The sequence below is a fragment of the Lingula anatina genome, chromosome 4 (assembly GCF_051362555.1).
Source record: "Lingula anatina isolate TDL-2025a chromosome 4, LinAna3.0, whole genome shotgun sequence".
NCBI lineage: Eukaryota > Metazoa > Brachiopoda > Lingulata > Lingulida > Lingulidae > Lingula > Lingula anatina.
The window spans coordinates 1,913,445-1,937,727 of record NC_141770.1 but is presented as its reverse complement, the minus strand read 5'-3'; the positions used below and the strand labels follow the sequence as shown (position 1 = coordinate 1,937,727).

The 24,283-nt window shown below is 39.6% G+C and overlaps 1 protein-coding gene across 2 annotated transcripts in view; it reads left to right on the top strand.

The window, feature by feature from the left end:
* LOC106181749 (uncharacterized) overlaps positions 1 to 23,822 on the top strand; it is a 28,991-nt gene extending 5,169 nt beyond the window's left edge. For both annotated transcript variants that reach the window (XM_013566220.2, XM_013566222.3), the window contains exons 3-4: positions 18,342 to 18,442; positions 20,751 to 23,822. In XM_013566220.2, coding sequence (XP_013421674.2) covers positions 18,342 to 18,442; positions 20,751 to 21,230 — 581 coding nt within the window. In that variant the 3' untranslated portion in view covers positions 21,231 to 23,822. The remainder of the gene's footprint in view (positions 1 to 18,341; positions 18,443 to 20,750) is intronic.
* Positions 23,823 to 24,283: the final 461 nt, after the last annotated feature.

Below are 24,283 nucleotides of genomic sequence, written 5' to 3'. Positions count from 1 at the left end.
ACTCACAGGAAGATTGTGTCACCGCTAACAGTGTGACAGGAAAATAACTGGCATGTTAATCGAACTGCTCAAGGACAAATTTTATATTCCTTGGGAAAGTGGGAAAGCACTTTTATAAAGTCTTGTCACTTCTCTCTCTTGTTGCAGAAGGCTGTTATCAGCCATTAGGTCTAGGATACGGTATTGAGTGAAACGTGTGTGGTGTGAGTGTGAGTGTGTGTTTGTACGTGTGTCGATGTGTGCGTGTGTGTGTGTGAGAGAGAGAGAGAGAGAGAGAGAGAGAGAGAGAGAGAGAGAGATCTGGAGAAATTCCTCAACCTACCGTGTAAATGTCACTAGTCTAATGTACAGACAACATACGTTTACCACCATAAGACACGTTGTGGTACAGCAATACGGCCAGATGTGCATTCACGTGCTGGGGGCGTATGTACACAAGTTATCACAGTAAATAAACAACACAATAACACATGTCAAGTGTGTGAGTATGTAAAGCATTTTTGCCCACTTGAATACTGAAAGGTCTCGCAGACATTAATAAAAAATTCATACTCAGTCCTGTAATACACACAAAGTGCAAAATAACTAGACTCGATTTTGGCATAGATGTGTGCTGATTTAAAGCCTTGATATCATACTAGTCGACCAGTAAAAAATTCAACTTTCCTAGTAACCTTATGTTTATCCTGCAACCCCCCCCCCCCCCAGCACCAAAAAAGTAGAGAACGACAGACGCAAGTTTATCATTTATATGCTAGAACATAATAACAGTGTCACTACTGTCACACACTGCGGTTGTCAGCGCGCGCGAAGAAAACTGGATAGATTTGAAGTCTTGTTGTCAAACCACATGCTTAAACGTCCCTCTTAAGACATATAGGCCTACTTAACCATTGTCCTTCAGTGGATAAAAAGAACATCGATTCAACCACAGATGTTCAGTGTAATTCATTGAGCGAACACCTCAGCTCTCCCCCGGGGTTTCCATAGAAATCTGGACCTGAATAATACAGCGAGGTCGTCTCACCACGATCTCTGTAGTCTTCATAATTACTGTTTGAGCTCATTTACAGTCGGTGGCACAGCCTCGAGGCGTACCATAAATGATATACGAAGTCCCTTCACGACATATAATTAAATGGAAAATTTAAGTTAGTATGGATACTGCAGCGGTTGAATACCTTGAAGGAAGAGTCCCCCCCCCCCCCTCCGTGCACGTTATTCTCGAGAGTTCGCTGACATTTCAGTTAATAGAAACTCTAATTTCATTCATGCTAAGAACTGCAGTTCGTTAAAAGTAACATTTCAATCTTAAGAACTCAATAAAAGGGATGAGGTCAAAACCCGGAAGAGCGCCGTGCAGAATATTTAATACGGATTTCGATAGACATTGTTGTATAATATTTTAAGCATACCATCTGCGCCGTATGCAGCCAGTATTCATTATACAAATATGGCTAAGCATGAACGTAACGAATAATGGAGGGTTGGTTGTCTTGCCGCGATTTATCTGATAAAGTTATATTTCTGGCTGGCGTTACTTGATATTATTTTCCGCCTGAGGACTTAGGATTGCACTGTCCTGATGATGGCGAATATCATTTATTTGTTTGAGAGAGAGAGAGAGAGAGAGAGAGAGAGAGAGAGAGGTGAATGAACGGAAGGAGAGAGAGAGAGAGAATGAACAGAAGGAGAGAGAGAGAATGAACGGAAAGAGAGAGAGAGAGGGGGAGAGAGAGAGAATGAACGGAAGGAGAGAGAGAGAGAGAGAGAATGAACGGAAAGAGAGAGAGAGAGGGAGAGAGAGAGAATGAACAGAAGGAGAGAGAATGAACGGAAAGAGAGAGAGAGGGAGAGAGAGAGAACGAACGGAAGGAGAGAGAGAGAGAGAGAATGAACGGAAAGAGAGAGAGAGAGAGAGAGAGAGAGGGAGAGAGAGAGAGAGAATGAACAGAAGAAGAGAGAGAGAGAGAATGAACGGAAAGAGAGAGAGAGAGAGAGACAAAATGAGAGAGAGAGTGTGAGAATGAACGGAAGGAAAAGGAGAGAGAGAGAGAGAGAGAATGAACGGAAGGAAAAGGAGAAAGAGAGAGAGACGCTCTAAAGAGGACCGGATAATACTATTAACTTGAAACAAAAAGTCCGTCTAGACCGCACGAGACTGTGTTTGTATAAAGTGATCCTGCATGAACTGCAAATTAAATTTCTCTGGAGTCTTCAACTAATTTCAGCGAAATTGAGATCAATTCCAGTCGCTATCCTCCTCCATTTAGCCAATCTCGAGCCAGAATAAGATAAAAGTGGTTCGCTTACGATGCCTCGGAGGTGAAAGCAGTTCGATTAACGGTAAGGCTTGTTCAGATCAATAGCTCGACCCTTTCACCTCGTCTATACCACACACACACACTGCCAGTCGTTACATATTTACTGTGGCAACCAGTGCCGCCGCCCCCCCCCCCCCCCCTCCACCTCTATCTATCAGTACTCTGAAGTGTCTGAGTAGACACGGAAATGTAAGATGACTGGAAAAGTACAAGTACGGGTATATTAGAGCCCCCTCCCCCCTTATACCGTAGGAGTTTTATATGGACGTCCAATATATTTTAGGCTTTTTAGTAGTTGTACCAAAGATAAAAATCAGAAGAATGCATCTCCTTTTCTAGCTTCTAGATACATTTGGTGTATTCTAACATAGATGTTTGAATTGAAAAAAAAGCCAAAGATTGATATCTTCATCATAGGCTCTGTTCTCACAACTTTTAGATCGATCTATCACCGCGGGGAGTCTCACTAGATTACTGTCAGATAATCCCCCTTAAGTGTCCGTCCCCGCCTACTACAAGCTTTAAGGGGTAATTAACTTTCGTGTCCGCCCGGCTGACAGCTATTTAGCGTGAACCCCCAGGGAGTTAGGTCGATCCAATGTAGGTCGATCTAATCTATGAGAATGGGGTGTTATAGTACCTCCCTGGATCGTCATACCTAGGACGGGACTGGATACAAGTTTCATGGACTTGATTTAGTAGATAACCTAAGGTTAATAATCCCCCCACCCAACCGGAGCATTAAAAGTTACCCAACTCCCATTTGATGTCTTTGTGTCTTGCAGTGGACCTATTTAGAATACCCTTTAACTTGTTCAGTCGCCCTTCAGGTGAGCGAGGAATAATAAACCTACAAAGGCGATGGAATTTCCTTCCATAAACACGCAGGTGTTACATCAAACTGCGATTGTTGCTCCTCCATTATCTGCTTTATATGTTATGAAAATAGATATCTAAAGGCTGGGTCACACTGCGCTTGCAACCTTTTGGCAACCTCTTTGCAACCACAAAATCTGGTGGTCGCTTGCGATCACTTTGCGACCTAATTTGCATATTTTGATCGGCAAGCAGTTGCTAACCGGTTGCAACAAGGTTACAGTATGGTATCTGCAACCTCTTACAGACAATCTTCAAGTCAGAGGTTACCAGTCGCACACCGTTAGGCGAGCGATAAACAACCTGTCAGCAACCACTTGGAGACTGAAAACCGGTTGCAGGACTGTAGCGATCGCTTGCCAACTGGTAGCAGCAAGGTTGCACAGACTATATATATTTTATAAGTTGTGACGATAGCTACCTTCTCGTAAATTTCCCTCTCGGATGACAACAGAGGGAATATTTTAAACATTATTATACAACGATTGGATCCGTTCCGTAGCAGCTTCAAATGATTTAATATTTTGAATATTAAAGTATGATTCTGCTATGAGATTCTGTTATAACGTCACAGTCGATTTCTGTACTACCAATATTGTCAAACTTACAATAATAAATAAGAAATATATTTGTACTATATATTGGCATTTATATCAAACCAGTGGTGTAATAAAACACATATTTGGATGTTTTTTCAGCCTTATTAATGTAATAATAGGCATGCATAGTTTTTTTTTCAATACTTGGTATCTTTGAGGTCGCAAGGCCTGTGCAGTTACGGTCACACTGAACATAAAACCTCCTTGCGACTTGCAACTGTCACCGGTTGCAGAAAGGTGGGCGACAAGTTGCAACAACTCGCAAAGTGGTCTCCAAATGAACGCTGGGTTACTATCCGGTCGCGCCGGTTTTCGGTGCAGCACCGAAAACCTCCTGGCGACCGAAAAGCCTATTTGTGGTATCCAACCGGTTGCTAAAAGGTCGCCGACTGCTTAGCAACTGATTTGCGACCGATTGTGTGGTTTTCCCTTTGTCTTTGTAGCCCCAAGCGTTACACTTACAATACAACATCTTTAAATAGTGAAGGATCCTGCGCGTCATCAATTTGTTTCCGTCCTTGTGGTACGAATTCTAAGTACTGGGAGGAAGTTAATTTGTATTTATTTGACCTTCTTTATATTGGTGACACTGTTTTACTGTTATAAAAATGCCTGACAATTAAATTTATTGTAAAAAGTATGAATCAAACTTTGCTATTTACTTTTTTCTCTGCGCCCGCCTATTTGCTTAATTTTTCTTCCATTGTGACTTGGCAAATTATGACTTGGCAAATTAAAAAGTAAGATATTTCCGGCTGCTTTAGTCATTAAAAATGTTTCCAGTAGATTTGACAACAATAGTTGTCAAAAATTAGCCATGATATAGGAATGGATAAAAAGATAACAGTTTATCGTTTACATTGTGATAATCATTATTGATTGTTTTGGCACTTTATTTGATTTGTTTTTAAAGTCTTTCAATTGTTGGTTATAGAAAAACCTTAAAAAAAATCAACTAATTCTTCTTCCTCTTTAATAGTAAATTTAGGCTCCCTGTCTCCTCCGCGTTCATCATCTTTCGGTTGATCCTCTTCGTGGGAAGCAGAGTCTGTGTTGGAACTTTGTGAAGAACATTCTTCACGGGCATTTGCTTTCTCAAAATACATTCTGGCCACCCTTCCCACGCTGTTGGATGACATACTGGGGACTGAAGACACGGGCTCAGCGGCTTCTATTTACAACACTTTTAGTCAAGTATGGTGGCTGATAGGGACTCATACATTTATTTATTTTATTGAAAAAAAATACTTATGAAAACCTTCTAAATAAATTTAAAAGGATGACAACAAATACAATCTACGTTTTAATTGAGAAATAACGATTTTTGTCAAGGTATTTAGAAAGCCTTAATGGCATGATATAAATGAAAAATATATTTATATATTTAGTGGCCACCATCCTACGCTTATTTTATCACGGTTGCTTGCGACCTTCTCGCGACATGTTTTCGAGTGCATGCGAGCTGTAAGAAACCTGTTAGAGACCAAGCGACTAAAGACCGTTAATCGACCATGAAGTTTCAACTGCAACCTCCTTGCGAGCTGCTGCCCACCGCTTGCAACCGGTTAGTAACCTGTTTGCAACTAAGCGACAAAAGACCGTCAATCGACCGTGCAGTTACAGGTGGTATGCGACTGGTTTTAGTCTGGTTACAGCGACCTACTGGCAACCAAGAGGAGACCTATAGGCAACCTCTCAGTTACCAATCGTTTTCATTATCAGTCGCACTGGTTGTCGGTGCCAAAAAAATGGCCTTCGTGTGTCAACGATCGCAGGCGACCTGTTTGCAACCTAATGCGACCAATTTAAAACCTATGGCAACCTCCTTGCGACTGAGGTTGCAAAGAGGTTGCCAAAAGGTTGCAAGCGCAGTGTGACCCAGCCTTTAGGTAAGCCACGTATACCGCCACTGTCTGTGGCCTCTGGTGTAGACTTACATGTATATGTATACATTTATATACAGAATACCGCCCTATAGCCTTCTGTTCTCACGTAAATAGCTGTATATTCTGGCTATTATACTATACACATGGGTGTGAGAATATAACAGGAGGATTGAGAATGTCGGGAAAGGTAATTGCTCAATATATTCAAATAAAATATTTAGAATGATGTCTGTAAAACATTGTGTTGAGAATAACACGTGTTAAAACGTGTTCAATTCAGTGAAAAAATTCCATTTTAGATAGTAGAACAAAGTGATGAATCTTTAAAAAGTAAAGTACGTGAACTGCAATGCGTTGTTTGAAATTTAGGGATAATTACCGTAGGGGAGTTTGTCAAGGTTTATATGTCAGCGTGACAACACAGGTGTGAAAGGAAAACTGAAATCAAACTTGCGTGTGACCCAGATTACATTTTATTCCTCCTGATTTTTTTCTCGCGAGCCTGCATAATGTTTTTTTTTATTCCGAGTGCGTGCGTCCTCCATATAGTGAGTTAGATGTGTGTGTGTGTGTGTGTGTGAGAGAGAGAGAGAGAGAGAGAGAGAGGGGGGGTTAAATGAATTTGAGTAATAGAAGTTATTTATGGCTGAATAAGCCACACTTCATGAAGAAAAAACGAGGAAAGTGTAACAGATGTTGATCAATGAAGGCTGGAAATAAACAGCAAGATCCTCAATCTGGACAAAGCCGATCCCTCTCCTGCTCAATCCCAAATTAACCCTGATTAGTTCCGTGTTTTGACATAAACAGCGTGTAATCTAATTAACAAACCGGGACATATCCAGTGAAGCTGCCATCATACTGCTTTTAAGCAAGAAGTTGTAAAGATTTGGGCATCGTTCACTTTATTATATACACCATCGGAAGTTACCGCAGACCCGGAATCATTGGGCTTAATTAAATTATAGTTGAATGGATGGTTGTATATATTTGAAAACAAAAACAAAAAAGGAGATTGCGAAAAAAGGAAGGTTTGAGTCAGAGGAAATCGGTGTTTTGAACAAGGATGTTTATAAGATATAAACCACATTATGATCGTTTTCAAACGTGGGTCGTAGCATTTCATTTCTTGAGTAAAGATGCTGAAAAAAAGATTTTAATTTGAACAAGGACAGTTTCAGAGTACATCCGGTTATTTTGCAAAGTGGCCTACATGATTTGTATGATATTGCTTGGATGAAGAGTTTATTTTTTATCAAAATGATTTCCTCACGTGTTATCATATCCCATGCATTAGAAATAAAATTTTGGCAAGACGTTATACCTTAAAGACAAACCTCTCTAAGCAGCGTCTCCGATTTGATCCTGAATCTTATTAATAATTAAAAAGCCATTTATCTCCGTCATTAAGGATGACACCAGGCTCATAAAGACCTTTATTTCAAACGTGATTAAAACAATATAGAGATGCTTCGTGGGAAGCCTGCTCAGTGCACAGCCTAGGTTAAAGAGACCGCGCTTATAAGATAATCTACGGGGTATTTGACAAATGAGGCTGAGATACGGTCTATTTCATGTCCGACGACATTGCCTCTTGACTCTGTAATCTGTATGTTGGCCACTGGACGCTGACCATTGTATACTGACCATTATAAACTGGACACTGTATACTGACCATTATAAACTGGACACTGTATACTGACCAGTATATACTGTACACTGACCATTGAATAATGACCATTGTGTCATGCCACTCAGTAGGCCATGTGTCACGCTCCCATACCCCCCTCCTACCCTCAACCAGGACTGCAGATTAATTATGTGCATATCTGTGATTATCTACTGCAAAATCAACCTGTGACCCTGGAAGGGGGTACCCATCACCTTCCTACTCTCTATCACGACCACAGATATGTCTCTGGCTAATTCCTGGCACATTTCTCCACAGTGTTAGAGAAAAGTGCCCATAATTAATCTGTGACTCTGGTAGAGGGCACCCCCTGCCCCCCCCCCTCGTATCCTGCGTGTACACACTCTCTGTCTCCCCCCCAAGACCCGTCCGAAATATAGAAACAGTGTTTGGAGTCTGCTATCGCACCTGCCTTTTGTCCTCGGGTCTTCTGTTCTGGTGATTTCTATATTGGCCCAATGTGAATGCTCGAACTTTTTTTTTTTGCTTTTTTTTTCAAAGAAAGAAAGAAAGAAAGAAAAAGAAGAGAGTTTGTAACTGTGTGGTGCGGTTAAGGTCTCAATCCTAAGGGTCAGTTACCCAAACCAATTTGTTTCCATGCTTGGCAAGGCTCTTCCTGTTTTCACTTTTTGTCTTGATGACTTTATTGTTTTAACCAGCATGCTTGGCAGGGTAATACGTCATTACTCTGAACGTCGAGATCAAAAACAAGGAAAAACGTGGTTTACATTTATCGATATTCCACATACGGTACAAAACACGGGTCACTACCGATCACCAGTCGGACAATCTTATTCGGACACACTGTGCCCCGGTCAGACGTGATATCTATTGCCTATAACAAGAGTCCGCCACCTCCAAGAAGTCATGTTTTTTTCATGGTGTGGTGCTTTTAGACCTTTATTTGCCCGGTTGAAACCTGATTAAGCCTTGTTTGTCGTATCACATTAACGGAGAGAGCAAGGTTTCTCGGTGGGTTATTACCTTGCTATCCCATTGTTCTCTTCCAGGCTGCCTTTACTTTACCTTTTCTAATTTGGAGTTCATTCTGGCCTTTATATTCATCCCATGCTCTCTCTATCACTCTCTTTCAAATCCTTCTCTCTCTCTCACACACACACACACACACACACACACACACACACACACCTCCCCCCAATTGTCTTAAAGGTTTCACTTAAAGGTGCTTGCTTAATACTTCTATCGTCTTTGGTATGGAAATGTTAGTGTCATGGTATGTGTTATTCAGTAGCGCTATAACGCAGGGTTATTTGTCATCCAAAGGAAGATTACAAACTTATGCCTTGTCATCACGTGATATTGTCATTTTCACAACGATTTTACGTTTTGCGATTTATTCATTCTATTGGTATAATACGTCTTCCGTCTGTATTCATTCTCGCAGCTTTCATGACGCACCATGCAATGCGCTTTGTAACTGTCTGTTTGGAATGACTGGCTTCTTTTTCAGCATGAGAAAAACATTCCAATGTCATACATGTTCATCTAAGTCTGAAATCCCGAATTTATATACCCTTTCCTCCCGTGAAAAACGTGTAAGTAATTAAAATGCGTTTTTTCAGAAACTGTCGACTTGCCACGGTGACCGCTTCTTAAAAGAATGGGGAAAATTTCTCGGCATCGCTGTGGTGCTTATGTGCACTAATTCGACGTGCTAATATCCAAACATTGTTTTGTAAGATATTCTGTTTGAAATAATTTAGTTGAAGAGATTATTCATGGGGGTTACTTCAGTTAGGTAATCTTAGATTGGTTTTTGTAAGCGAATGTAAAGGTTAAAAAATACGAAGCTATCTTTTAAAACTGCAAAATACTGTTGTGACGAAAAACAGTAAGTTAAAAAAAGTCTTGTGTATTTTTACAGAGAATCTCTAGTTTACATCTGTAGAAGGGATGACTGAAGTGAAACAGAAGATTTACAAGTTGAGATTTATATCACAAAAAAACTGTCAACGGTAATTATTGTGTTTCCTGTGGCACGTTAATCTCTGGTCAGGATCAGAGAGGTTCTCACCGTGAAGGATTTCTTTTCCATCATGGCGTATATCAGGTGTTTTTGTCTTGTTATCATTGTTTTAAAGTCTGTTTTCTCAGGAAGGCAGAATAAACACGAGAGCCAAGCAAAGGCAGCTGTTGGCTCCATCTTAATTGTAGACTTTTTGAAACTCTGTATTGTTGTTGGAGAAAAAGAGAGGAAGGTGTTTCTGTCTACTCTTGATACGGATCTTCAGACATATAACACGCACTCTCCCTCTCTCTCCCTCTCTCTCCCTCTCTCTCTCTCTCTGTATCTCTCTCTCTCTCATTTAAGCAAGTTTAGGTAGTTGCAAAAACTGTGCAAAAGGAATAACAGATACGCTGCAGCAGTTGTTACAAATATAAATCTGCCACATCTTATTATTTATGCCCCCTGTTGCATATGGTGCATACCTTCTTGTATAACAGTTCTGAAGAATCGCTTACACAGGTGTTGATTTTAAGTTTTCTATCACCTGGCCTGGAATAACGTTAACCGTTGTTAATTAGTGGTTCGGATTACTCGACGTCATCCCATGCAAGCACCTGCCTGTATTCTAAACAAGGTAAATGCGAGAAACACTGTGATTGGAGTCGCCGGGTTAAGTGGCTCAGTTTTTTTCATTATAATTATTCATTTTTTAATCAAAAATCAAACCTGATAAAATCGTAATAAAAGAAGCTTATTAGCTGTATCTTCTTATTATCCGAGACTTCCTAAATGCAAAACGCGTAGTTTAGAATATTGATTTGAGGTGTTGTTTCAGATGATGCCATCATTTGACTGAATTGATGTAATAATGTTTTGTAGCCCCCCCTTTCCCCGCCCCTCCACCCCTCCACCTCTCTCTCTCTCTCTCTCTCCCTCCACCTCTCTCTCTCTCACCCAATATCCCATTTGGCTACATCACCAGTGCCAGTACCAAATGCCTTTCAACAATTTAGACATTGAAAAAAAAGAGTATAAAATGACATGAGCGAGGAAATGAAGAGGTCCGGGTCAAATTACCTCGCGTGTTCCTACAGTTTAGGTAGTAAAGAACAATATCTACGCCGCTTATGTAAACACCGCTCAAAAATGACCTCCATCTACTTCCTAATGCGCCCTAATGTTTTTACTCACAAAAATAATGCGGTTATAGCAATTTGAACATCCATTACGACCGCAGTTAAAGCTAAATGCACCGTTCCTTCCGCGTTTTTAAAGTGGGGTCTGTCTTCCCTTTACGGTTTTTTTTTTTCTTGTATTTACGCCATAAATTTGACTAAGCATGGGCTAAAACGTACACCGAAGAAGCAGAACATTAAACTTCAAAAAGACAGAGTAGCGAGATGCAGAGGAGAACGACAGCGTCTTTTGCTGTTAAATAGAGCTTTCGCCTTACGGGCTCGGCTTTCTAACCTATCTGAAATGCAAACTCCTCGAGAAGAAATGTAAACGAAATATTTTTCACATGTTGTGTGCATGATTCTGACATTAATCCCGGCATTGTTGAAGAACCCTAATATCTCTCAAGTTATACACAAACATCGATATAAGTAAACACTCAAGATCCTGCCCCGTGTAACCCGAAGATTGAATTATACAAGATCTTGTAGACAAGGCCATATTTTAGATATTTAAGGGAATTTTGTGTGTCGTAACGACTCCGGTTCCTGATGTTTGTTCTAGCAACTGTATTGCCTCAGTGAAGATAACTTCTGGGTAGTTTACGGACTTACTCCTCTTAATTTTTGTCAATTTTTTGTGTTGGAAAACTAGAGAGATGTGTTACACGCAAAGAACGAAGTTTTGATGATAAGCTCTTCTTTCAGTGAAAAACACCTGAGCGTCTGGCAGTATAGATATAGAAAATATATATTAGTGGTGTATATTAACAACATTGAAGTTTTAAATAGGTTAAGCGCATTTGAGTCATGGTCTTCGTCCAGACTGAAAATAATTTTACCAGCTAGAAGGAAGATAAGAATGTTCTTTTGCTGTATAATTCACGTATATGTCTATTGCCTGCTGCTGCAGCTGGATGTTGCATTAAACTTTGCAGAACACCTGAAATATATTACCTGCTCTACCGGTATATTAATGTGTCAGTTCACTGAGATCTAAATATGCACCGTATTTATCACATTCTTTGCGTTAAAGCCCATACTTTCCTAGCGTATCTACAGAAAGGTGGGCCGCTACGGTTCGTGATACCAGGCATACGCCTTCTTTACTTAACAAGTAAAGCGAAACGCTTCAGACGTTTTAACATACATATTTTTCTTTTGCGCTGCCTATGACTGTATTCGTTAGTAGTACCGAAACTTCAAAGAACATGTCTGCCTTTTATCTTAAGGGCTTTTTTCTAAAGTCGTTTTTTTGACAAGTTTGAAGTTGGAAGTCGGCAGATTATTGTTAAGTGGTCGGTATGGAATATATATTTGTATTTATAAGAACTGGTTTTCTAAACTAGATCTGCCTTGTGTAGTAACACAATAGCCAGCGAGTATCACTTCATGTGCCTTCATTGTCTGAACCAAGGTTGAGTTTAATGTGATATTTTAAGCACCGAAATCGGATAGTGCTTTGAACTATAGAGAGAAGAAATGTTAGAAGACTGTCCGACATTTTGGGTGTGATTAAAGAATAGTCTCCATCACGTGGTGTTTGTTATCTCCCTAACATATGAATCTGAAGTTGTGTGTATTTGTCAAATATCTGACACGACCAGCAACGCTGCCTCAGTAACAGTCTGTGTAGAAATTTTTATCGGGAAAATGCTCCTAAGGTGAAATGTTTTCTTGCGTTGTTATCCTAATAATAACTATTCGGCAAGTAACGGGGTTAAGACCGTTTTTCGAGCCTAAAAGTGGTCGTGTCTGTACACACATAGCTTTTAAAACTCGGCTCGGGTCATTAAGCACGGGTCCGGCCAGTTCCAACAGATTAACTCTCACATAACGGCACCAATGTCCGCCAGTGAACCCTTGAAGGAGATATCCAGCCAGCGGAACACGTAGCAGCCTAACGAGCCACGGTCTGCCGCCTGTGCTGAGAGCTACACTGTAGCTATTCATGAAGATAGCACTTGGTCGAGGCAAGGACGTATAATGTGTGTATAATATACGTCCTTGGTCGAGCTCAGTCCGTATCTACCCTCTACCAGGGGGGCGGGGAGGGAGCAGATAGTATAGGCAAATAAAACAAATATGTCATTTTCTTTCTATAAAAATATTTTCATCTAGCTAGAAATGTAATGGGGCTGCAGTCTGCAAAAAATATAGGCAGTGAATCGAAAAGGATAGATATATTTCTGTTGAAAGTATGTAGATTGTTGCCAAAGGACGAGAATTTTATCTTCTTCTGGTCCTAATCTGATCTCAGTACCAAGTAGATCCCAGCACCTTGTAGAGAAAAACGTTAAGGGTCATTTCGGTTCGATAATTTGCTGTGTACAGTTTATCTGTGTTTCTGCTAGTTAACTCCTTTTATCTGATGGAATATTGAGATCTACAAAATAAAAGTCCGGTGTTGCAAGGCGATAGATAAAGAGATACAAAACAACAACATCCATTTCCCGCATGATACGGTCTTGAACACATGGAAAAAAGTCCACCATTTTGTAAAGAAACAAATGCTTGGTTCTGAATGGGAATGGACTGAACTTAAATGATTTTCTTTCATATTTACTGCTTTAAAGTAAAAGCTTGTTGGGCCCAGTAGTTAGACAACTGTGAAGGCATTGTGTTCAACCGCCCCTGAAAACGCCATCTTTGTTTCGGATAAATATAATTACAGAATAGACATTGACTTGCGGGCACCGTAAATCAAACCATATCGTTGTATCCAACTGTCTCTGCCTGTCTTGTACACTGGTCGTAACTTTCTGTATTAAATAACACATACAAAGCGATCCTTTCTATTCATGGACAGTTGTCGTCTTCTTGATGTCCATGTCATAAATTCATATGTCAAAGTGATGCTATCTTTGTCTCTGTACATTTTACATAGTCCCACCTCGTTTTATTTTATCATACATGTAGAGCCTAAGGGGAGGGGAGTCGAGACAGATAGTAACAAACAAGCATGGATTGTGGTCATAAAATAAGGGACGCAGGTGCGTGCATGCAGACACACGTAAAAACACGCACGGTCACAGAACTTTATATTGAAAGAGCATAAAAATTCTGATATCACCGTTAGCACCTAGCGTGCCAGAAATGGTTCTCGATTGACGCAACTGGGCATGTATTTTTTTTTTTTTTTTTTTTTTTTTTTTGCTTTAATGCCAGCTGGTCATTTATTTCATGGCATCCATCTCCTTTCACAGAAACAGTATGGCAGGCCTTTAGTGTCTATGTACATGTATGTTCTCTGCTGCAAGTCATTGATTGATATGAGCAAACTTTATAACGGATATTTACCCAATTAGACAATTTCGTATCGTATTCTCGGGTGTTAATTTCCTAGAACTGCAATTTTCGTAATTGCATGCACTGTGTAGACTAAGTATTGTGTTTTTATAACGGTAGAACTCATGAGTTTCTTTTACACGCAGAGGTCCTTTGATGAAATATTCAACACCGTTTCCAGTGCAAATGTGAGAAAAAAATGTGGACAGTTCATGCAACCTAGTATATGCAGCACGGTGTTATTTTAAAATAAGAGACTGAAATATCATCAAACTCTTCTGAGCCGGACGACTAGCACTACGTCCAACGAATGATATTTATCAGATTCGGCGGTGATGGCTGTTTGTGATAAAAGTGCTCAGCAATCTATAATTGTCACCAAGGTGTGTGACGGTTTTATGTCGGGTTCAGCGTCTCCTCCCCCTTCTGCCAGATAAACTAGGACATGAATACGAAATAAACGAATTTGAAAAGGCAGGCACTTCAGCAGGGCACTGGATATCAAAAGGGCTTCACTGGTAGCGATGTCTCTATTAAGCGCTTCCCAGGAGTGTTTCATGCACTAGATAATAAGTCTATTATAAGCGTCTCATCTCTTACCCCTGGCCACGTTTAGCACCCTGAGGATATAGTGTTAAATACTGACCCATTAAGATGTTAGGACGATGGCGTGTATTATTATCTTAATTATGAAGTCTCATAATCGACCATAGCCTTGACGCCTTGACCTCAGAGAGGGAAATTAGCGGTGATGTTTCTTATAAAGATGACTGTTTCACTTTCATTGACCCGCACTTTGAATAAATTCATGAAATAGAACGCGGTCATTAGGTAATTAATTAATTAATTACGTTTCCAATATTTACTGACGCTCTTAACTTGCAGAGTGCTTCAGATACGTATCTACTACATTAAAGAGACAACTGTCCTAAGCTCTCCCCAGACAGGGTCACAGAGAATATTTCACTATATAGATTTTTAACTAAACACATTTCTGGACACGTTTCTGTACTGTCCACCGAGAGATTTTTGCCCCAAAAAGAGATGAAAAACGTTATCCTCAAGTTCAAATATTATTAGTCTGAGAGTAGGCTTGCTTAAGCACACATGCCTTCCATAAAATATAACTGACGCAATTAATAGCAGCTCATCTGCTCAATTTAGAATACGTATTATACCGTTAAGTCTCACAAATAATTTTGGGACGGTGCGTGTGTCGTATGTTTCTGCTCATCTATTACTCCATATGGCTTCCTAAGCAATTGGATAATTCTGAGAACATATATTTCACATTTACTACTCTTTGATCTTTCAAATATCACGAATCACACTAATGTAAGGGCAACGTATTTCACCGTGTCAGCGCAGTAAGCAGAAATGTATTAGTAATAGCCTTGTTTTGTGAAATCAGCGAAGTAAAGTGGAATTTCCTTGATAATCGTTCATTCAATTTAAATTATATTGGTATTAATCATGTTATTGGAAAATTGTTTCACGCTGTTCCGTTCCGCCTGGACTTAATGCAGCATGGTTTAATGATTGTACGAATGTTATGAAAGTTTCGTGGAAGGTGTTTGGAAAACAGATTTCCGTTTGAAGTAAAAGAACTTGTATCGCATGAACTTATATATAGATTACTTGTTTTTCTACGAGAGCCATCTCTGATTTTGAAAACGACCCCTTTACTGGTTAGTTTTAGTCAAATACAGGGTACCTGATATACGCCAGTTTTTTACTTTCTCGTCATGGTCTCTCTCTCTCTCTCTCTCTCTCTCTCTCAAATTCAAATATTCACACACTTTTCCAGATACTCCTATCCCCTTACATAATATCCCCACCCGTTTTGCACACCAAGTACAAAATACATCAAAGGAAAGTTCAGCTGAACACACAGTCGGAACCCTGACAATCAGTTCATCCATCACGGATGATGAAGTGTAAAAATATTCGTGTTTTTTATGTAGTGACAGTTGTACAGCCACAGCTGGGCAGATGATCTAAGCGCCGATGAGTCAGACGGTTTTGGACGCCAAATCTATATCTAAAGGCTTAACCAGCGTTCCACTAGGTTTTGTCTACTTTGTTTAGCAGTAGTTTTGTATAATAATGTTGTTGTCTTTGCTACGGGGGCACTGCCCGCTATCCCAATGGCAGAGTTTACACTTTGCTTACTGGTGCGGCGGTTCGCATGTTGCAAGATTGCACGAACCAGGATCGAACGAGATTGAACCCAACTTAGCTGTCTCTCTCCGTTGTGTGACAAGACAGAAGAGGCGCAAATAGGATGCTAAGCATCATGCAGAGATCTTGTAGGAAAAAAAATCCACAAGCCAAATTTCTCCCTATGCTTTTTGACATGAATTTTGTTTGACATTAATTTTTTCACGTAAATGCACAGTTATTCCAAATTGTGTGTGCTCACACGAGGACAAGTTCGTTCTGATATCGACCATATGTAGCCTTTGGTTAGACACTAGTGATTTTCAACTTGTAATTGTGGTATTTTCAACCAAAAATCGATCGCGATTCACAGAAATGTAAATAGGATTTTATATAATAATGATTTTCAGTGAAGAAGAAGACCCGAGCTGCTACCGGGCAAGAAATCTTCCCTGTAATTTTCTCCCATGACTCATTTTAACTTCATATCTCTGCTGCCCAGTCTTAACTACACATCTGAGCTAACTGACACGGGGGGAATCATAGCATGTACTTAACACTTGAGGTATTCCTTAATTATTTTACCTTTCTTGTAGTCAAGACTAGAATTAGGCCGCACAAGAAAATTGATCACAACAGACAACAACAGTGACACGGCCTAAGTAATTTCCACCTGGCCCTTTTGTTCCTATATTCTCTGAATACTCAATATAATTATTTAAAAAACACAATACATTTATGATTATTAATATTGCACCAGGGTCTAGGAATGCATTCCATCCATATTTTAACTCGGAATTTTATAGATAAGTCTGTAAACTGGGATATTTACCGTACATCGTGACAAGAAGGCATTACATTCTTGTTCGGATTTTAGTTAAAGTTAACTACCTCTTTTCCACATTAATTAGAGAAGACACAGCAAAAGCAAAGAAACACAGTAGAACTATAACGCCGCATAAAACTAAATAGATTGTCAGGGTTAGACCAGCCGGAATAATTGTTTATGGCAATGTACTGTTTCTTTCACGGAATTCATTTGTTCGTGGAAGACCTCACTTGCCAATTGATCAGACGCGACAGACGCGCTAGAATACGGTCGATAGCACTCTATGGTTCAATTTATTTCAGAAATGTGGAATAAATCCACTTATTGCCCCGGTCGTCGGTACACACATTTACATATACAGCGGCGCATCTGCTGTCTCTCAACCTCTAACCAACGGAGAATTAAAGAAAAGATGAAGTTTTCCTGGAAACGATTTGTGTTTTTCCCCCGTGTAATCTTATTAAGAGGTTAAGATGAAAGGCCTCAGACACTGGAGACTAATTTACTGAAGACTGCTGATTATTTTCTCAATCCATTAGGGACGCCTTGTCATATAAAGATATCAACGGGTTGACATTCAATAACCGGCACATCCTAAACGGACAATAAATTCTCTCTCTCTCTCTCTCTCTCTCTCTCTCTCTCTCTCTCTGTGAACGCGAATGCGTTAATGTATGCAGGCGTACATGTATATATGTTTGGGGACAGGAATATTGAGCGTCTTCAGTCTGCACCTCGATTTTCACAGCACCCATATTTCAAAACGTCGTCGTCATTTGTGGCCCAGGCTTGCGGTACACCTCAATACGACATCTTGTTCGATAACCTTCCCAACCCCTGTCTTAAACTTGGCGGGGAAGCCAACAGACCACACCGACTTTGATGAACTTGTCATTTTCAAACACAAGGACTCACAGCACGCGATGTTACGATACACGTAGTTAAAGTGGGAGAAAACAATAACAGAAATTCAATTAATTGATAGCTTAATAGTTTGGTATATTTATTTCAATAACAGTACTTCACTTGTGTCTACGATCACTATCTCGTCTTATCTCACGAGATTGTGTGATTAACGGGCCTCACGCCCTCAAAAAGGGATAAACATTTTTACTGAGACCCCTTCACAGACCCTCTGCCTCCCCCCCCCCCCCCAACCCTTCCCATATCACGACCACCTGGACGTCTGCACTACAGACCTTCTGAATATTGTATACATGTATGATGAGTGAATTTATGAATTAGTTAAAGAGAGATAGGAAATTGAATGCTAGGGAGAACAGAATAACAAATATAGGTAAATAATGAGATAAATCAGCAAGGAAATTAATAAGTTCGTTGATTAATTTTCATAGAAAAATAAGTAAGAGTAAAAACTCCAAATAACTGTAAGATTTAAAATTGAAAAAAATGTTTTCGTCTTTGTTTCAGCTCTCGTTATGTAAGTATTTCTATATTTCTGTTTATATTTCAGTTCTCGTTATTAAATAGACTAGAAATATTATATAAGAATCCAACATGAACTCCACTTGTTTTTTGTTTCAGGAAGAAAATCAATGTTTCAGAGGAACGACAGTAAACTGGCTGAGGGCCGAGAACCTCAACTAAATCGTTTTGTCAGACAAATATCCTCTCTCCCAACACAGGTAAGACTTAGATATTATTTACGTCCACTTAATTGCTTAAATATAGAATATTGTTTGTAGTTCCGTCCTATTATTTCAATGCTTGGCCCAAAGTATCGGATTAATAACCTGAAAGGAACAATTCTGCGCCAACAATTAATGTTTTCTGCTCGGAAAGATCTTTAGATGTATACATCTGAATACACTTCATGGAAGGAAATGAAGTGTAATATAATTTTACAGATTAAGAAATTGAATTAACTGCGCTTTGTAAACGTCCAAAAAAGAGGCAACTTCCATCCATCATTTTCATGTCAAGAGGAGAGTTTTTTAGTCTTTTGGCAGTAAAACAAGTAAATGTGTTTGTAAAAACGACTTAGACTGAAACGCCGGGTGCACACGCACACAAACACGTTCGCGGCCATAGCCTAATTTCTTTTGCTATACGCGAACGATTCCATCCATCAGATAATTCACACCTTCAGAACCAGTCAGGGTCTCAATCCGCGGCAAGGTGGACGGGGTCGCGCCCGGGAGCTCTGTACGCCCAGCTAATTGCCGTGGCTGATTCATTTGGCCACCAGTCTTCCGCTATCAAACATACCAGAGTGCTCGCTTGGAACGTGAAGGGCAGTAAAGCACAGTAGCCGCACCACTTGAGAGCCACACAGCGTGTAGGGAAGCTGACATTTAAGATGGAGAATAAAGCGAAGAAAGGTGTTAGAGCGTGGTGGTTAGTTAACTGAGCGTAAAAGAAAAGGGGAAACAGGATATGCTGCAATGCCTTCCATATATTTATGTTGAGGCAAAAGTGATTTTTTTTTATTTTTTTTTTTTTTTTTTTTTTTTTTTGCTTAAAAAGCCATAGTTTACATGTTCAAGTTTTCAAATACCACCAAAAAAGAAAAAAATCTGGCATGAATGATAACGTCAAACACGACATTTCGTCTTGCGGTTTGTATATATTTTTATAGTTAAAAAAGCATCTTTAAACCTTCTTTTTGTATTATCAATGCAACTGTTTCGACCTAACTGATAAATAATTCATTGATCGACAGCGTGATATTTTTCTTGTGTTGGTCGTATCAGTTACACAAATTGGAGTGTGTTTTTGGTCTTTCAGTGTAATTTGGGCTTCGTACAAAAAGCATTAAACACTTTTTTCATCCTTTCCTAATGTATATTAAATCCAAATTGTGACGCTCAGTAAAAAAAAATCGACCGCCCATGCTCTGTATTTGGTTCCCATACGTTTTGTTTTTTATCTGGCGGTAGTCAAGGTTTCATATCCCGTGCTGCTTAGTCTCAGTAACTAGGTTATCTCCGCCGCCCGCCGGTTGCGTGAGAATAAATCAAACTAAGACCAATTTCACAAGGCAGCTGCTTCGACCAGTATACCCCGAGTTTCCACGCGTCCATGCCTTGTTTTATAACCACCCTCCTTTGTATATACGTTAAACTAGGCGGTTAACGCGAAAATTAAGATTGAGACCGGAAAGTCCTGACACTCAGGGTGCCGCGATGGTGAAATAAAGGTTGTGTCGGAGCCTGAATATCTGACCCCGAAAATCAGGGTAGATAGACTCCCACACTTGAACCAGAATGTGATGAATTGTACAAATATCTTACCAGACACATCGATGGCTAAAAGCTTTTTCCAGCACTAAATATATGTTATTTATTACAGCAGGTGCCGTGGAGATTCTGCCTTGTTACTGCTGTTAGACCTAATCTATATAGAAAACCCCGCTGTTATTAGATTGTCTGTGTCTGTCCAAAATTGTGGATATTTTTCTATCTCATTTTATTTTTCTTTCCGTTTTATCAAAGGTAAACTATCAGTAGATATTTATTTCTGACCTTATGACAGCAGAAATAATAAAAATCTTGTCCCGAACATTTCAACCTCAGCCTCTCGAAGTCCATGTACCGTGGCTGAACGCTACTGAGAGGGTTTGAGAGGTATTATATGGCTGTAAATGAGCCCAAGAATAGAATATTTTAATTTTTACTAAATTGGCTATCGACAAATGTATGAATTTGAGGTAGCGCTACGAGCTTAACATTTAGTGAGAGAAAGCTATAAGCGCCGTTTTAGTCCCGAGAGCAATGAAAATCATTTTTCTAAACGAATGTTTCCCTATGCTTTCAGGTATATCTCATAATGTGATTTGTGTATCCTGGGGTGAAGCTCGGATTATTGGTTTTAATAGGAACACGATTATTGGATATAATTCCGCTTTTCGTGATTGAGTGTTTTGTAATTGTGCTTTATAGTTATAAAATGAAATGTTTAATAAAACTGACCAAATTGTGTTCATATTTGCAGGTATCACAGAGCCCTCTAGTCTTATCCTTCTTCGAATCACGAACCACGGACCCCAAGCCCTTCAAACACGACTCCTCTCTCCATGACAACCAGCATGACGACGACGATGACGTGGACTACCTCAACGGTAACCATGACGACGATGACGACACGGATTTCTTCATAGACATGACGGACCTTATGCTGACTGAGGACGTGGACTGGAACATGGCGCTGCAGCCTAACAGCCCCTCGAGCAGTAACGCAATATGGGGCTCGTATCTTGACCGCTGTCCGAAATTGCTCAGTAGTAGCATGAACGACCTGACGATTGACCCTTTCACTTATACAGAGTTCGCGGAGACTTTGAGTGAGCAGGAGGAAGGAGTGAGTGACACAGAGAACGACAGTGGTGTGCAGGAAGACACGCTGACGGAGTCTTCTACCAGCAGTTCTTTAGACTCCATCAGCAGTTCCAGCAGCGTCAACAGCAGCTCGTGACGTCATGACAGCAGATTGTGACGTAATGACAGCAGCTCGTGACGTCATGACAGCAGATTGTGACGTAATGACAACGGTTCGTGACGTCATGACAGGGACACGTTAGAATACGACTTTTCTCACGAAGTCGGCCTAATTTTGTCGGATTCAGTCGTCTTTTGTAAGACTCTACTGAAATAACGCAGAAGTGACCTTAGTGGATTGCGTAATAAGTCAGGTTTGGCACAGCCAACATATAACACTGCAATATAATTTCAGTGTATGAGATTCAATCAACCAACAATTGACATGATGAGTTGGATGAATTCCTACGGTTGCCAAAATATCTCATGGGAGAAAACTGCTGTTTAATCTGACTGTTAGAAACCAAGCTGACGTTTTAAACACACCCGAAGAACTGCTTTAAGAGACACTGCTGGTCAGTGAGATGACGCTTTGGGTGTGTGGGGAGTCATGGCGGAACGTGGAGATTTGCATTAGGATAACATAATGTGAAACTGAGCAATTGTTTTATATGCGGACATTCATGACACTGAAATACATCATGACACTGAAACACATCATGACACTGTAAAGATCCTGTGCAAGACATTATTTCGAAACCAAGTGCAACAATAATATTTAAAAGATGTGCAATGAAGACATTACCAAAAGCATTAGGATTGTGATTACTGTCTTCCTGTAATAATATATAAACAAATGGGTTCTTCCTACCACTTCGTCTTCCGTTAGACCTACGTGTATATGGGTCTAAAAATACTCTCTGACTGACAAAACACTGTGTCCAGCCATTTTCTGGTATTGCATTAGTTAAGGTATAGCAGCCTTCCCTAAAGCAGGATGTGACTGCACAGAGGTTATAACAAATTCTGGAAACCGGAAGTCATCTTGCAGGCGTTTCAGCCGGATTCAGGAGACGCACCAGGACAAAGAAGTCATAACATTGACTTTAAGTGGTGCAAAAGTAATAATTGTTTCTTTTTAATTTGAGAATAATGTAAATATTTTATTCCTAGAATTGATCCTCTGTCTTCCATCTCGAACTCCTTGACATTATATTTGGCTTCTAGAACAAAATGTCCAAGGATTTCCCATTTCTCTTTCTGGTTCTGATTCTATACGGAATCATACGAGATAAGCCGAGTGCTTTGCTTTCGTTCTTTGTAAAATGAGGCAAAACAGTAGGTAAATATTAGATAGATGCTGGCAGCATGTTTTGGTGTTTTGACTGTTCCAAACTATGTGGAGATGTAATCAATTCTGGCACAGAGACGTTCTTGGCTCTATTTTGAATTGCTCTGTATGTACCTACTAGGGCTTTTATTTACGCAGAATAAGAAAGTTGTCTCTAATTGAATTGTAGTTTCCTTAATCGTGTTGCATGTATGTCGTACCGTACATGTATGTAGGAATCGAATATCTTCAAACCATATGGTATTAGCGGTTTTCTTGTGATACCAGATCAGAACAAAACATCCACCGTATAAAGGAGGCGGCCATATTGTAACAAGTGTATGATTTACCATTGTATTAAGTGTTTTATAAACGGTAGACTACTAACAGCATCCATCAGACTAGAACTGACTTGTATCGATATGTTATAAGATAATGACAATGGTCAAGTTCGTTGGTCAAGATATTTAGACACTGACCATGCCCATGCCATTGGTCACGCGATGTATTATTTGGCCACCATAAATAAACCATTGATACATTTCCAGAGGTCATTTGTAAGGTATTTTGATGGCTTATCAAGAGATGTAAATCACTAAATGTTCGGTTCCGTGTACTTCACGACTCAATCCCTAATGGCCCATGCGTGTTGAAGTACCGATACTTATCACATTAGGGCTGTCACTTTTATATCCACACCCAGAAATTACTCCCAAGAATTTTCGACCAACCCGTCGGACTTTTATAACACTTTGGTTATATAAAAGCTAATCTACGTACGTGAGCTTAACAAGGACTAAGTGCTTCTAGTACAGTGTGCTCATCAGCCAAATTCAATTACTAACATGTTTAGGTTTTACTTAATGGTAATTTCTAAATGTTTGGTACCTTTGGCGTCCAGTGATGTAAATTTGCACTGGAATCTTATATTAAATCAAGCAGAAGAGCCTATCACATATTAAAGGGGCATGTTTTATGTGTATATCAGTTCACTATGTTTTGTTTATAGTTGAGACAACTGCAATACTTTCTCCAAAGGACTATATTGATGTTTTTATTCATCGTTCCAAGTTGTTCTTCTGTTTGGTATGTTAATCATTAGCGTGAATGTGACTTTTAAGTTAAGTTTTTAAAAAGTTTGAGTGAAAACTATGGGAAATAATGATTAATGATATGAAGAGTTCTTGAAAATTATAAACTTGTGTGTAAAATCATTCAGATAGGATGTGCAAGTATTCTGTGGCAGATAGTGAGAATGGGGTGTTGTACGTGATTTGTACGTCTTAAGTCACTTTGTTTCTTACTGCTGTTGATCGTGTGTTATTGTTATTAAATATATACATCGTCACTTTATCATATTACACAAAACTCATGTTGAATCTACTTGAATGTTTTAATAAAAAAGGAGCTATGTGATCATTTATGGTGTTCAGTTTGTCAATTGCCGGGAAATTCCTTTGATCTCCAGTCTTAATTTAGACAATACATTTCGATTAAATTTGGCCTTACAACTTAAACTGAAACACCATAAGGAAACATGGTGTAAATACTTAGATTATTTAGATCATATATGTTAAGAAATAAAAACAAATCGTACCATGTGCCCGTAGTGTCAACGTTCTTGATTTCGGGCATTTTGGAATTGACTGACATGTTGAATTTCACTGCCTATTACATTATGCAATTCTGTAACGCAAAGGTTCTCATCACTCCTTTAAATACAGCATGTGTTCTTTATGCCATTTACTTCATCCAATTCCACCGTCTTTTTTTCGCTAAAAATATTAATAAAAAAAAAGAAGCCCCACATTCGCAGTGAGAAATGTCAACGGTATCCAAACCTGTTATATAAAAAGCGATATGGAATCTTGGTGCAACAG